Source organism: Squalius cephalus (assembly GCF_949319135.1).
Source record: "Squalius cephalus genome assembly, chromosome: 11".
NCBI classification, from domain to species: domain Eukaryota; kingdom Metazoa; phylum Chordata; class Actinopteri; order Cypriniformes; family Leuciscidae; genus Squalius; species Squalius cephalus.
This window is the reverse complement of record NC_137132.1, coordinates 29471213-29487282: the sequence shown is the minus strand read 5'-3', so window position 1 is coordinate 29487282 and position 16070 is coordinate 29471213. Positions and strand designations below refer to the sequence as shown.

The 16070-nt window shown below is 38.6% G+C and overlaps 1 protein-coding gene across 2 annotated transcripts in view; it reads left to right on the top strand.

Moving 5' to 3' along the window:
- The window catches only part of foxo1a (forkhead box O1 a), a 44189-nt gene extending 32866 nt beyond the window's left edge, over positions 1 to 11323 (top strand). The window contains exons 2-5 of one of the 2 annotated variants that reach the window (XR_013822723.1): positions 6170 to 6361; positions 6474 to 7675; positions 7788 to 9859; positions 9998 to 11323. Coding sequence is in view for 1 of the 2 variants with exons in the window: in XM_079885858.1 (XP_079741984.1) it covers positions 6170 to 6361; positions 6474 to 7675; positions 7788 to 7791 (1398 nt within the window). In the remaining variant the exon portion in view is untranslated. Of the gene's footprint in view, positions 1 to 6169; positions 6362 to 6473; positions 7676 to 7787 lie in introns of both variants that reach the window. The other variant, XM_079885858.1, reaches the window with a different exon arrangement.
- The last annotated feature ends 4747 nt before the right edge of the window (positions 11324 to 16070 follow it).

The window sequence follows — 16070 nt, the reverse complement described above, 5'->3', positions numbered from 1 at the left end:
TTTCTTGAACCGGTGCTAAACAAATTCAACACATTTATTTAGATAACTTCTTAGATTGTATTTAGATTGTTATTTAGTTTTAATATTAATATATATATTTTTATACATTTCAATTAAAAGTTAAGGTAAAACTGAAAGGAAAGTTCACACTACACTTTCCGTTCCATTGACTTCCATTCATAGACCTGAAACACAACGCTCATGCGAAGAATTTCCAAATTTCAAGTTTGCGAAGACTTGCGAATTTGTATTACATGAAGTCGTGTGACCATCTGATATGCAAACTGATATTGTGCAGATCCCAATTTATGATTAAAAGCTGGTTTTTGATTCCCAGTGCTGATGCCTTCAGTAAATCTTGGATGCTTAGAGATGGAATGAGAGGGGGAAGGAGGGGTTGCAGTCGCAGAACAGTGTGGCCTTTCAGGCTCCTTGGAGGAAGGGATTGAAGTAAGGAGGGAGAGAAATAGAAATGGAACTCTGTGTCCTTGGCTTGTGGACTGGCCCGAACACATGACCTCCATCTGCCTGTGCAGCTTACAGTGACACACACTCAAACACACACACACACGCACTAATGTATGTTAGTGTGTCACGAAATTACTCACATGTTCATGTACAACCAAATATAACCGCTTAAGCCAGAAATATACTCTTCGCCAGTATGCAGACACGAATGCTTGGCCAGCGTATTGCAAGTGCGCGCACTTTGGCAGAAGCCAACCTCAATACTCGATAGAGTTACCTTGAAATATCTGCACTATTCAACTGGATGGGTTTTCTATTATTTTGTCGTGTTGCATCGTGCCGCTATTAATTTTGGGTGTCACATCACATTATGGAAGGGCAGTTGTATCACAGTGACATTTCTGTTTTCGTGTCAATCATAGAATAGGTGTGTATGAATTGCATTTTTAATGTATTTTTGAATAAATTAATAGATCAGGACAAAAAAAAAAAAAATCAGTCACATAAAATAAGACATTTTATACCCACTATAGTGCCTCTTGTGGTGACCCTGAGAATGGTGTGCGTACTTGCACTGCGTTATAAATTATGAACACATTTCCAAATGTAATGACCTGAAGCATTTGAGTTCACGTACTTGGGTAGAGTATGCATATTTAAGAAACATCCCGGGTTATTTTCACCCTAATGTTTATGTATCACATGTGGCATGCTAATCATTAGCATGCTACACATGAGGTGCTTAAAACATCAGGCTACAAATAACTGTTCTCTGTAAGATTTATACTTATCAGGTAGGGTTTGAATGGCTGTGATTTATAGAGACATTTTAAAGCATATTTAAGGTCTAGATGTCCATTATTTAAGGGGGCAATGGAGTGGGCAGTAGTTGAGCTCTTGGGTTTGTATCTGTGGTCTGTAGCGCTTTGTTTATTCTCTCGGGAGTGAGAATGACTGTGGCTGGAGCTGGTGCCAAACAGAAGTCTGCCAGAGGAGGAGTGCAGTAGACCAGGGCAGCTCTCTCTCTCTCTCTCTCTCTCTCTCTCTCTCTCTCTGGCATTCCAGTCCGCTCTGCACACACTCACATGCTCAAATACACAACCACTGCTTCCTGAAAGACAGGAAGTGAGGCCGGCTTCCTGTGACAGTCCTCTTTCATGTGGTCACTTCCTGGTGTTTGGCTCTTGCTGTTGACTTTCTTCATTGTTCCTGCAGCAGGGGCTTTAAATTGTGTGTATGTGAAATGAGTACTTTGAATATGTAATAGCAGTACATGCAAGGGTGTGATGACATGTTTGTCAGGGTTCCCACGGTGAAGGACACCCGGGAAACATCAAGGAGTTTGACATTTTGACATTAAGACTTTTGCAGGCATAATCTAACTAATAAAATCATCAAAAGTCAAGAGAAAGACATGGAAATTGTTATGCTTAGTTTTGCAAGAAATTGCTTATCATCAACACAACGTATACAATAATTTTGAAAAGTTCTAGAACCCTAGTTTGATCATTTATTCACTTCCAAAAACTGAGCATTTGTGAAATTTTTGTGTAATAATTTTAAACTTTTAAAAGGTTTTTCCCCAACCTAAAAAATGATTTAAAAAAATGTAATGCATAATTGTAAGTGAATTTGACAGACAGTGATCATCCAGCATTTTTGTTGTATGAGATATAAAATAAAAAATAAAATAAAAATTGGAAGCTGCATTGAAAATAATACATATAAATTCTGCTCAGAAAAAGGAATATGAAAATTAAACATTAAGATAAAATTAATAATTATTTTCTTCCATTCATCGATGTGCTCCATGTAGATGAAAACCTGAATTTCAAATTAAATTTAGAAAAGTACAATAGTTCGCCACTTGAAGTCAAACTTCCAGATGCAATTGTATGACCTCAGGCAAACATGGCGGAAATGTTCACAGATAAAATCAGTTCCTTTTAAAACATAATGTTGGCACTTTGAAACATAGATGCATTTTATATGATCATAAAACTTTTATGAAAAGGTTTAGCAAACATTTGCAGAGATTGATGTGTTAAACAGTGAACGATCTTCTCTGTTGACAATCACACACCTGCAAAACAAATGCATTGCCATATTATTCTTTAAACGTCATAAATCAGCGATATAAAGTAAGAATATTACACTTTGAATGGAATACAGCATAACACCAAGATACTACAAATTTATTATAGTATAACTGCAACAACTACCGTATTGTGGGCACCGTAAAATATTTAAAAAATATAATATCTAAAAAATATATATTCATTTATTTATAATTAATGAATTTTTTGTGGCGTTTTTGCCATTTTATTCAGATCATAGTACAGTTGGAAAGAGGATATGGAAAGTGGACGTTTTTTAGCTCAGCACAATATGCTGACAATATAATATATACACACTTCCACTGTAGGTCAACATAATGATATGATTGCATAGATGACACATTGTGTTCGAACTCGATCATAACATTCCAGAAATTGCTCCGTTTTATATAACGTCGTCTCATTGTGTGTAGTGTTGTGGTATCTGTGGAATGGCAGTATTGTTGTGAACCCAAGATTATAGGATCTTCACACAACAAGAGTGATGGTTGGGGTTTAGTATCCACAGACAGGAATGTGGATTGGGACACTGTAGTTCCAGAAGAGATAGGGTATTAGCGGGCTAGCTGTGATTATGTTTGAACTTTGAACACAGTGATTAGCTGGAATGTCGAAGTTCCTGTGTTCTGCCGCCATTAATACATCAACTATTGTCAAAACAGGCTAAAATTGTGTTGATCGGGAAGGAAGCCGCAGACCTGCACACAGGATGAGCGCGCTTTGATATCGTTTGGGTTCTCTTTGTCGTTTTTTGGCCGTATGTTCTCTGTGATTTGGTTTTAAAACTCTCCCCGTCCACACTAGCATTGTCAAGCATTTTCCAAAAGTTCCTCATACACGCTGAAACATTGGAAAACGTTGAAATCATCTTACTGCGCATGCGTTAAATGTAATAAAAGCTCACTGAGATAATACAGAGAGACCAGAAATAATAAAGTTCTCATGCGATTCTTCCGGCACGACCATTATCTCAGCACTTACAGGTGCGTCAAGGTCTCACTCAATCGCCATATATGGTCTAAAACGCATCTTTGCAGGATATGAAGATTGTACAAAGTAACATTTATCTTCAGCAACACTTTGAATGTGAATAGCACATAGCACGCACTTACCGGTATAAACATCTATATCTATTGGCACAATATGCATCTCATGACTAAATATGTGTCATCATTTTTCAAATACCTCAATTTTTTCAGTTCACACTACAATGCAAATTTATCCACTTTGTTAGAGCGTCTTCAGAAAGCTTGCAGGGCAAAAATGCCGTCTCTGTGGACAGAAGGGTAGAAAAAAAATATGGATTTTCTCAAATGTGTATCTGGATTAATGTGGACTCAGAATGCCACATTCTGTCCTGATATTCCCCAGTTTCCCGGGGCTCCCATTCTTCCAAACCTCTCCATATATCCATCAGTGAACTGTCTTCTAATGTGGTTGTGGTTAAATTTGTCACGCTATACAAGCTTGCGGACTGGCCAAGAGTCATTTCACATGACATGCAAAGTTGTGTTTTAAAGCAGTGATGCTATGTTTTCTGTTCTGCCATGTGTGGAAAGGATTTAAAAATTTAAGCCAGATGGACCATGTTGTGGTTAGTGGGTTCAGTTTGTACTCTTCTGCTATGGATTCGGGTTGTGCGTAGCGTGTTGTTAATTTTCAGGTTTTGCTTCCCTCTGTTAATGCGGGCATATATAGTGTAAGTCTCCATAGGATATTATCTGTCCAGTTATTGTGATAATTCCCTGTTCATGAACTATGTGGTGCATGCAGTGTGATGCAATGGCAAGAGCTGTTTCTGATGGGCTGGCTTCACACAAATTCTGGGAGCCCAGCTTTTTTCCGTGCATTTTTGCAAAACGTTTAGGCCTATACCAAAATATTTGAGTTTTACTCCATTTTACTTATGGTCGAAATATGTGATTGTTTTAAAAAACTTACTGACGCTGTCATGAGGGTGTACAGAATTCCTTTCTGTGATATAATTTCCTGTTTAATGTTTTTTTTTTTTTTTTGTCACATGACAACAGCAAAATGGCTTCCTTGCATGTTGGTTACACCGCATGTTGGTTAAGGCTGCATATCTCAGCTGCCACGTCACCAAGCTGCATCGAAGGCCAGCTCAATTCGAAAGATTAATTCGGCTTATTTTGATGGATGCATCAAGTGTGTCATCTGTGTCCTCCAATCACCCCCAATCCTTTGCACAAACCCCCCCCCCAAAAAAACGATTTGCCAGAAAATGAGTCGCCATTGAGCTTGTCCAATTTTATTATGAAATGCGAGACAAAAAAAAAAGCAGAGATAAAGGCATTATGCAATTTAATTATGTAAGGTAATATAAATAATTTTAATATAAAGTATTTTTTCCAAATTAAGTTTCAATAGTATTTTCTGTCAATATCTGTATTATTGTGAGCAGCACCATATGTGAAACTTAACAGCCACTGTAGGATTAATGGGTCAGATTTAAAAGAAAAGAAAAAAAAAAAAAAAAAAAAAACATGTCTCATGAAGCCTTTTAGTTCACAAACAACAGCAAAGACCATCCTAAGCTGCCATCACGTCCTGTAACTATCCATTAACAACTCTCAATTAGACATAGGAAGCATTAGGCCAGCATTTCAAAAATACCCCATTTTCCACCTCTCTAGGGAAAATGGTTCTAATGATTGAGATCACCATGACAACGTAGGTAATGTGTCTATGCCAGGCAGAATGTTTACCCATGTTTGCCTGACATTACGGTATGTGAACTCGTCAGAATGATAGAAAAGTTCATAATTATACTAGACTGAAATTCTAGTATGAATAGGGACGAAATTCGCCCTAGTGCCACAACTATTTTTGGCAAGAGTAAAATAGAATAGCAGCTTTGGTAGAAATGGCTGGTCATTAAGCTTTTTAAGTGATTTGTTGCTAATTAAGTCCATTTTTGCTCTGCTGTAAAGGAACAGGGTTTTTTTCGAAACGTTTTTTTTTTAAACAATTCCCGTCTTCCATTGTTCAGTGAACAGGTAATTGACAGGTCAAGCCACTCAAACAAGTTGTGTTTCCATATGAAACTGTCACCTTTAATACTTTCAAATCAAAATCGTAACTTTTGGAGGAACAGATTATTTCTCTTGTACACAAATTTTATAATGTCTACTAGAGTGTAGCATTTTTAAGACAGATATATCATTAATATTAGTCTTGGTGGTCTAAACCCAAGGATTATAAAATTCTCACTAAAAATAGAATGATGTTTTTATGATTCACTGCAAAACATTGAAGGGATTCTCTGTTCTATTTGAATGCACCACTGAGAGCAATTTGTAAATATTTACAAGAATATGTTTAAAAGAATGGGCGATGTTCAAGGAAAACTGTCTCCTTTGAATGACAGAAAATGATACATATAGGTGAAGGAAAGGGTGAGTGGACGAAAGCGGAGGTGAAGAGAAAAGAGAGTTTAATAGAAAACAGATGCTGCGAGGATTTGCACTCTGCTGATTTACCGTCAGAGGGGAATTTGCGGGAACGAGGCAAACTGCGAACATAACACTCATGCTTTTTCTCCTTGCTCTGCTTCTCTTCCACAGAACTCAATCAGACACAACCTGTCCCTACATAGTAGGTTTATCCGTGTGCAGAATGAGGGGACAGGGAAGAGCTCTTGGTGGATGCTCAACCCTGAAGGCGGCAAAAGTGGCAAGTCGCCTCGACGCCGGGCCGCCTCCATGGACAACAACAGCAAGTTTGCCAAGAGCAGAGGACGAGCGGCAAAGAAAAAGGTAGAAGCCGCACACCAAACCTTGTTGTGATCTCTTTGATAAACAGTGCACTCTATCCATGAAAATATGTTATTTTTCTCATGAGTGCTTCTGTTCCTCTCTATATTTATAGCTGGCTCTTCAAGGTGGGCCCGAGGGGGGTGCAGACAGCCCAGGCTCTCAGTACGGCAAGTGGCCCGGCAGTCCAAACTCCCACAGCAACGACGACTTTGATGCCTGGACGGCTTTCCGTCCCCGCACCAGCTCCAATGCCAGCACACTGAGCGGTCGTCTCTCGCCCTTTATTGACGACGAACTTGGCGACTCTGACGTCCACATGGTCTACCCAGGCCCTGGGTCAGGGGCCAAAATGACCTCCACCCTCCCCAGCTTGTCTGAAATGGCTGGTTCTCTGGGTCACAGTGGCCCTGAGAATGTGATGGAAAACCTTCTGGATAACCTCAACTTGCTCTCACCTAAGAACGCATCAGTGGGGCCCACAGGAGGCCCTGGGTCAGGATCCAACCAGTCCTCACCCTCTTCGCTCATGCAGGCCAGCCCTGGTTACTCCCCCTACAGTTCCCCAGGTCTGGCTGCAGTCAACCAGCAGACTCAACAAGACTATCGTAAGTGTCTCTACGGCCAGGCAGGAATGGGCAGCATGTCCCCCATGCCGATGCAGTCTCTGTCAGAAAGCAAGTCCAGTTTTGGTCCCGGTCCAGGAACTATGGGCCAGTTTAACTGCTCAGCAGGGCTGCTGAAGGAGCTTCTTACGTCTGATGGGGAGTCTGGAGAGCTCCTGCCCTCGGTGGATACCGTTGTCTCCCAGTCAGCTGGAAGTGGTGGATGTATGTTGCCCCCCTACAGCAGTAGGCGGAATGAACTTATGGGAGTTGGATCATCTCATAGCCATGCCCTCTCTCATCCGCACAATATGCACGGACAAGCCCCACCCACACCTGTGGCATTGAATGGCCGATCGCTGCACCCTATGGCCACGATTGGAGCTGCCAGTGGACGCCTGGGAAGCGTCAAGTCGGCATTGCATATGCAGTACGGAGGCTCCAGTCATCTCGGAGGTGGAATTCCTTACTGCAGCAACGGATATGGCCGGAATCCAGGGATGATGCCCCACCTGCAACAGCAACACCTGGAGAAGCTGCCCAGTGATCTGGACGGTATGCCTGTGGAGCATTTCGATTGTGACGTGGAGTCCATCTTGCATGATACACTCATGGATGGAGAGTCGCTGGACTTCAACTTCGACCCCATGGCCACCCAACAGGGGTTCCCGCCTCACAGTGTAAAGACCACCACTCACAGCTGGGTGTCTGGGTAGGGCACTACTTTTATTAAACTTAGGGGTCAATAAGATGTTTACAGGAATGTCCAAGATTTGGCCTCTTGGACAGTACAACATTTTTACGTATTTTTTGTTTCTTCACAGGTAAAAACTCTCAACTGGAGTACAGCAACACTGAGCTGCTGTCCACATGCACCCAAACCTCTCGTCAACCCCTCGTCAGGGAACGTAGCCCCTGTTATTCTTTCGCTTTCTTCAACAGAGGCATCTGAGATGAAACCTCACACTGCCAAGCACATTGGCTCAGTGCGGAGTTAAATTGCAAGGACGTTTTCCTCAGACATTGGGATTCAAACCAAGTGCCAAACCAGGTGCCTGTGCTCCATAGCCAAATTGACAAGCTTTATTTTACTGCCTTCTTCTTGCTGTAGAGAATCTGTGCTCAAATCAGGGCAATGAGAACCTAAGGCCCTTACATCTGCTGCAGCACACACTTACCAATGTCCACACCAATTTACAGGAATGGTTTTAAAGTCACATTTTCCATTTAAGGCAAACTGTGATAAGGTATAACACACAGCAGCACACCTCAAGTACATTTGATACACCTCAGAAAAGTGTCACCCAAGTTAATAGCTTTCTTTTATTCATTGTGTTGTCAGATTAAAACCTTGCCCTGCAGTTATTGCTGAGGGCAACACATGCATGCTGTGCTTCATTGAGACTCCATGATTGGCCTTATTGGGAAGAAGAACTGGAACAGTTGTAGGCAGAAATGACTGTAAATAGATTTATTTAGAAATGGTCCTGCAGAAACAAGACCTTGAAAACGTTAGGGAAATTGTTGCAGACTAGTTGAACTACGTCGCATACAGCACATCATAACACTTTCATTTCTGTCTCGTCAGCATATTTGACGTAGAGCAGATGTACAGTACTACAGTTCTAAAGAGTATGTTACTATAAACTGGTGTACAGAGTTTTGTGTACAGAGTTTACACAATGATATCAACAATCAGGGCAACATATTTAATGTTGTTTTGTAAACCTGAGAGAAACTGGATTTGGTATTCTACATTTTAGTGGGCTTACATGGAAGAATGTTTCTCATCTGAATTGTATACATCTTTCCACATTTCTTGTAAATACATGAAATATATATTTCAAAAACGTATAAAGTAGAAATATTTAGTTTTTTTTTTTTCTTTCTTTTGTATTATCATAATTATTCGTATTGCTGTTTATTATTGGCTTCAGATTTATTATTTGGTTTGAGATTTTTGTTATTTAAAGGAATAGTTCGTCCAATGATGAAAAACCTATTTACTCGTGTCATTCCAAACCCATTTATTTATTCTGTGGAACACAAAAGGTAAAAAAAAAAGGTCTATCAAATCGGGCATCATTATCATTCAATGGCAAACACCAGTGGTTCATTCAAATTCATCCTTTGTGTGTCATGGAAGAAAGAATGTCACACATGTTTGGAATGACAGGAGGGCGAGTAAATGATCCCAGAATTAAAATATTTGGATGAATCACTCCTCTAAGCTGTGTATAGTGTGTTTCTTCAGAGGTTTGTGGTCCTCAAAAGACAAATTTAGCATTTAAAAATGATAATAATAAAATCGTATGTGCATTTCTGTATTAAAAAAAGATCAGGCCTGTCTTTGTTATGACCCATATAAGAGCTAAATCTAAAGATTTCCATGGTAAGAAAAAAATTGGGAAAAAACTGTTGGATTTTCTCTTTCTCTGAATTTTTTAGTGGGCCCCGGACACCACCAAAGCCTTTTACAGTGGTTAAAGTAGTTTAGAGCTACAGCGCTACTAGACTCCTATGCCTTTGCCACCATATTGAATCTGTTGCTGTAGTAATGCGGCAGTTTTCTGCCTTTAAGAAAGTGTAGAGAGTTTTTGACTTAACATTATTTATTTGGCTGAAGGAGAAGTGGTGTGATTGTATCATGTCATGGTGTATCATTTACACTTGTATTATATTTCTGTTTGATTTCACATCTCTCTCAAATTGCAGGCACTGTGATGTATACGTTCTACAAGTTTGTGGTGATTTTCCAAGTCTGTGCTGCTTCAACCTTTGTTTATCATTTCCTTTTCATTTCTCGTTCCCTTTACCGAAAATTTCAACAGTTTTGCTGCCTTGCACTACTACAGGTAGACCTTCAAAATGTTCAAACTGGTAAAAATTGAAGCAGGCCGGGGGCCAATATCTCAGATAATTCATTGAAGACTTGAAAATATTGAAAATGACTTCTTGAGTAGTCACAGACAGTAACATAGCGTTGGCCCAGATCTGGCCCACATCTGGTACATGTGGAATCCACACATACCAGATGTGGGCCGGATCTGGGCCGACACTATGTTACGCTGAAGACATTTTAATGCTTTGGAGAAGACTATGATATATCAGTGGCCAACCTTTAAATGTTATTAGACGCTAACACTGTTTTCTAACCAGCAACAATCTGCAAGTTTTTGTTTCTGGTTTCTGTTCCTGTGGCTTTGTAACTGTGAAGCCCTAGCCATTGTGAAATCTAATTGGTCCAAAATTCCACTTTACATAACTCTATATGTAACAGAATATGATTGGCTGTGCCATAATTTTCACTTTCAGTATGAATAGACAAATTTCTTGTCGCGCCTGGATGGGATACCGTGAGGTTCAGTCATTGGACGAAAGTCAGACATCTGTTTACTTCACACCATAGAAATATTATTATTATCAACCTCTGACCCACACTGCCTCACTCAGCACAGGGAAAAGATTGGATGCTTTTTTTACTAATATCACTGTGCTCAGCATCATCATGAACATGCATTTGCTTTGTGAATTTAGCTGGTGAACCCACCTATGCACATCCATGTACTTTAATGATTATTATGATTATTGTCATCTCCAGTATGTTTTTATCGATGACGAGATATTTGATATTTCATGTTTGATAGAGCTGTGGAGTCATGTTAATGTCACAGATGTTAGTTCATAGTTCTGAAGAATATGAAGTATATTTAGAGAGTAGAAGATAATTTACTTGCAAAGCTTTTTGTACACTGACACTGTTATTCTTGTATTTAGAAGCAGTTTGTAGAAAACATGGACTAATGAAAAGGCAAAAAAAAAAAAAAAAAAAAACTAATAATAATAATTGAAGAAATTTGGAAGAAAATGTAGCTGTTTTTCTTCAGATTGTGGAGTTTGGACCAATTTTTAATGAAAAAAACAACAACTTTAAATTAAAATACTGCACTTTGTCTATAGATGTAATGAGTTCTCTTAGAGATACGAAAAAAGTGAAGATTATCTATTTTGAAACAAACTGTTACATTTCTTAACTTATGTACAGAAATGATTTGATTCACAATCAACAGATGATATAACTAAAGGTGCAATTTGTTTATGTAGTTGAGAAAGTAATAATCTATAAGAGAGAAATGATATTTCTAAGCTGACATGCCAATACTGACATATGTAAATTATATCTTCATTCTTTAAGTTCATTAGCAGAGAGCAAACCGTTTGTGAAATGTGAGGCTACAGAGCTCTGTTTTTTTGCTCTTGATGCCGATGTTGTGCTTGTATTTCTGTACAAGAAACATGCTGCCGCTGTAAAAAGCCATGTGTATATAAATTATGTTATATAAAGAAGAATCCAATGTGACTGTCTCTCTTTATTCATTCACAAGGGTACTTTGGAAACTTTTGAGGGCTTGTGGGAAATCTTAAAATCATTGTCCAAAAAGTACAGTACAGGTATGTGACCACTTTGAAGAACCTGGAAAGAAACACATGCTTACACACATGCTTAAAGACGTTCCTCTAAATCAGTAGCCAGACTGTCATCTGTCAGACAAGGTCAGTTGAACCTTCAAATAATCATTTGAGTCTCGTTTTGTTTTGTCGAGTACTTTAACATTGAATCAAACGACATTATAAGCTTGGTCTTTAATAATATGAGTAATATATTATTTTCCCTATGATGTTTAGGAAAGTCCTGAAAATGATAATTGTTAATGTGCAAAGTCATGCACAACTTACAAACACAAAACTTTCTAAGTTTTAAAAAAAAAACTTTTTAAAGAAGGATAATCACATTTAAATGAACTTTAGCTTCGGTTGAAGGGGACTTTATTTATATACCTTTTTATACATCTTTTCATTTTTATATACTGTAAACATTAGTGTTCAGTGATACTTGTCAGATACCTATCATTGTCTTTCAGGGCCATTAACAAAAAATAAAGTATGACTTGGATTACATATAGTTTCTAAAGAGTTTTACATACAGTGGAGATCAAAATTAGAGAACAACCTACAATTTCCTTAATTTCAAGGCCACTTCTTTGTCCTATTTGAAGATAAAAGGAGTAGACGGGCTGTCATTTAAGCATATTTCATAAGTTAAATATATTCTGAAACAATATATTCTGAAACATATTCTGGAATTGCTCGCCAGTTCAGCGCTGAACAGGGTAAGGATCTGTCTTGGCATACAGTGTCTCGCCGTTTAAGAGAATCCACTCTGCAGTCACCAAGCCATGAATCGAAAGGCTAAGCAAACCTATGCTGAGGAGCATATGTTGTGTGGACAGAGGACAAGTGGTCCAAAGTTCACGTTACTGATGACAGCAAGTTTAATCTATTTGGGTCCGATGGGGAACATTATAAACTGGGGAAAGACTGAACCCAAAGTGCGTAAATAAGTCAGTGAAAGATGGAGGAGGAAGTGTCATGGTTATGTTATGGACATATACACACATATATACATATTTATATACATACATATATACATATAACCAATGACGGAAATCAGTACAGGGAATAGAACGTGGGTTATCTGATGAAATTACTATAAAAACAAACCATCTTGCTTGCTCCTACGCTCTGAAACTATCAAAAGGTCATTAACTTCATCCAGACTCTCCATGAACGGACTCATCTGGAGCCGTAATTGGTGTTATCTTTTCCATCACATAGTTGTTCTCCCTCACAGTCCACACATACTCCTCAAATGTTGGTGTGGCTTTCTTGAGCCATTTAAATGTAATGCTTTTTTGGCAGCTGCCATAAATATTTGTAAAATGCTTCCACCCTGAACTCTACCAATCAGGAAAATGTTTTCGGTTACCAATACTATATTCACAGGCATATTTGTCACCCATTGTACATTTATTCCACAATCAAACATATACAATAATGGGGGGCTGCCAAGACAAAGTGAGTGGTATTCATCTGGTCATGTGATCTGAAAGATAGGACCAGCTTTATGTAGACAGTAGGCAACTACTATTACTGGTGACTTATGTGAGAATGCATCGCTTTCAACACTACTGGTTAAGAGTTATTTTTGAAAGAAGTCTCTTATGCTTGCCATTTCATAATTTAAAAAAAAAACTATTTTCTATTTCAACATATTTTAAAATGTAATGTATTCCTGTGATGTCAAAGCTGCGTTTTCAGCATCATTACTCCAGTCTGCAGTGTCACATGATCCTTCATAAATCATTCTAATATGATGATTTGATACTCAAGAAACATTTCTGATTACTATCAATGTCAAAAACTGTTTTTGCTGCTTAATATTTATGTGGAAACTGTGATTTTTTAAAAAAGATTCTTTGGTGAATAGAAAGTTCAAAAGAACTGCATTTATTTGAAATATAAAAACTTTTGACTAGCAGTGTAATCTAAAGAATTAGTCATTTCTTAAGGTGTAAAATGATCATCATCTAAAACTGACTTGGTGAAACTTTAAAGGAGCTCCAGGTTATATTTCACTATAATAAATCCTAATCAAAGTTTGTAAAAAGTTCTCCCTGAAATAGCCCATACGTTTAGTCAGAATGAACTCAGTCACCCCGCTTCAGGCTTTGGGTTCTTTCTGGCTCCTCCTCAGCACTGAGATGTGATCGGCTTGGGGGTTTCTGGAGCCAGATGGTCCTGTGGAAAGCAATCGTGTGAAAAGCAGTGGGGATCTTTATCCTGGCTTTGATAGTAAAGAATGCCAGGAAAAAAGTGCTTAACTGGCACTTTTTTCCTCCTTGCACTTCTCTCCAGGTCTGGGTGTTGGATTTCTATTATGGTTCAGGCTTCCAGCTGGTCCTCGTCATTAGAATGATCTTGACATCATGCCCTGATCTCTCCGCCTTTGGACAACACCCAGCCAAGAGAGTTATCTGGATCCAATACGGTTTATCCAATACACATTTAAGATCCAGACAAATGAGGGTTGAAAGTGTCTCTGAGTGGGTCAACTAAGGACTTACGCTGGGTTCTGAGAGATGAACAGGTGGTAAAGCTCAGTGCAAAATGAGAACTGGCATTTGCTACTTTTTCTCACAACTCTCCTGAGTTTTGCCTTGCTTTCCATTCTCCTTTCCTTAGCAGTGTGGTCCAGCATTAGCTTTGAGCGGCATGTGCTGACAGAGAGCAGTACGGGGAGGAGGGATCTCCACCCCGCTGAAGGCCCCTCATGAGCAGGCTCCTGTGGAATGCACTGCGTGTGAGTTTTCCGCATGCGTGTGTGCATAAGATTGGTGTGGACGGCAGCCAACTGTATATATGGCCCTTACATTACAGAGGGCACAAGGCAAGACAGGTTATGTGAGGACACACAGATGTGATGCTGGTACAGTCTGGAGTCTTTAAAGGTGGTTTTTCAGGTTCTTTTCAACAACCTACTGTATTATTTGAGTGAACAAAAAGAGTTCCTTCTTTGATTTCAAAATATTTTTTCTCTCCTTGGAATGTCCCACTTACTTCAACATTCAAATTTAAGGTAGCAACTCAACTTAAATTTGTAAGTATAAGCAAATCGACTGTGCAAGTCATTTCATCTAACTTTTTTTTTTTTTTTAAGTGTCTATACACTGTAAAAAAATGTTGTTGGTTTAACTTAAAAAAAGTAAGTTGCCTTAATTTTGCCTTAAAATTGAAAATTTGAGTTGATACAATGAAGGAGATTGGTTTAATCAACAGAAACTCAAAATATTATGTTATCTGAACCACATTAATGATCTAAGTTGATTTGACAAAAGAAAAAAGAAAATATATTTTTAGTGTAGTTGAAACACGTATAACTTGAAGTCCCCCTCTAGTCAAAAAAAATTATCCCTTTGATCACCAAAATTCATATTTAAATGTTTTTTCCTTACGTGGTTCTATGAATATGCATATTAGCCCCACCTCCACTCACTCACACCAGCTCAGAGATCCACTCGTTGACGATCACATGTTGATCTGATCGGTTACAAGGTAGTTTGTGACGTCAGAAACACCAGCGATTTCAAACCGTGTTTTTGAGACTGTCTTTGGTTCACTGCAGTTTTAAGAATTAGCAATGGTGTTGACTTATGAATTTGCACATGGTTTGTCTTAAAGCATATTAAAAACACCACATAGACATAATAAACAACATTAAAAGCTTGATTTTTCACTACAGGGGGGTCTTTAAAAAATGAAGTGGAAATTGGTTACATTATTTTGTTGAGTTAGAGTAATATAAAAACATGTTGCCATGATTTATTGACCATATCATTTATAAACCGTATAAGTTGCAAAGAGCACAGGTAGAGTATTTAAAGGTGATGTGTGTAATTTTTTAGTGCTAAAATGATTTTGCATATTCCAGTTTAATATGCTGACAACCATAAGCATTTAGAGGTCGATTCCCCTGATAACATGAAACTGTCCCTGTGGCATATTTTTTTGCATATTACTGTGTGCAAGGGGTTTGAGAGATGTTTTCTCTTGTTTGGTGTGTGTGTCAAAAATGTCAGCCCAATCAGCAGCAACATGTATATAAACCACGTGGTATTAAAGAGACAGCTCGCACAATGGGTCCAGATTAAGTTGTTTACAAATGTGTACGCTGCAGCTCGGTATACGCAACAACTGAAGATATTAGAATACATGTTTGTCATAAGAGTTTTATAGTAAAAATATAGCATTTCAACAGTGATCAGCAATAATGATAAGCCTATTACTCACAATAAAAACAATAGGCCTATGTCACGAAAAAATTGAAGACCGGAAGTACGTCTTTTAGTAGGGATACAGCCCTTCCGGTTAGCTTTTTACAATGGCGGAGTCCGATAGATACCGCTGGACCAAATCTCTCCGCAACCTGCCTGAAGTCACATATGACGATGTGGTTCGGATGGTAAATGAAAACTCAAGTGGAAACGTCAAAACTGAGGAAAGGGTACAAGTTCTTCTGGGAGAAATTCATTTTCAATTACAGAGGTAAGTGTTTGAATTCCGCCGCCAGTAAGGTAAACGTTTCTATGGTAACAGCGAGTTGGACCAATCAGCAGACGTTGCTGCTACGCTTAGGATTGTGGGTAGTGTAGTTTTTTTTTCATAAGATCACGGATAAAACATGTTTTTCTTAAAACAAGGTTGATTTC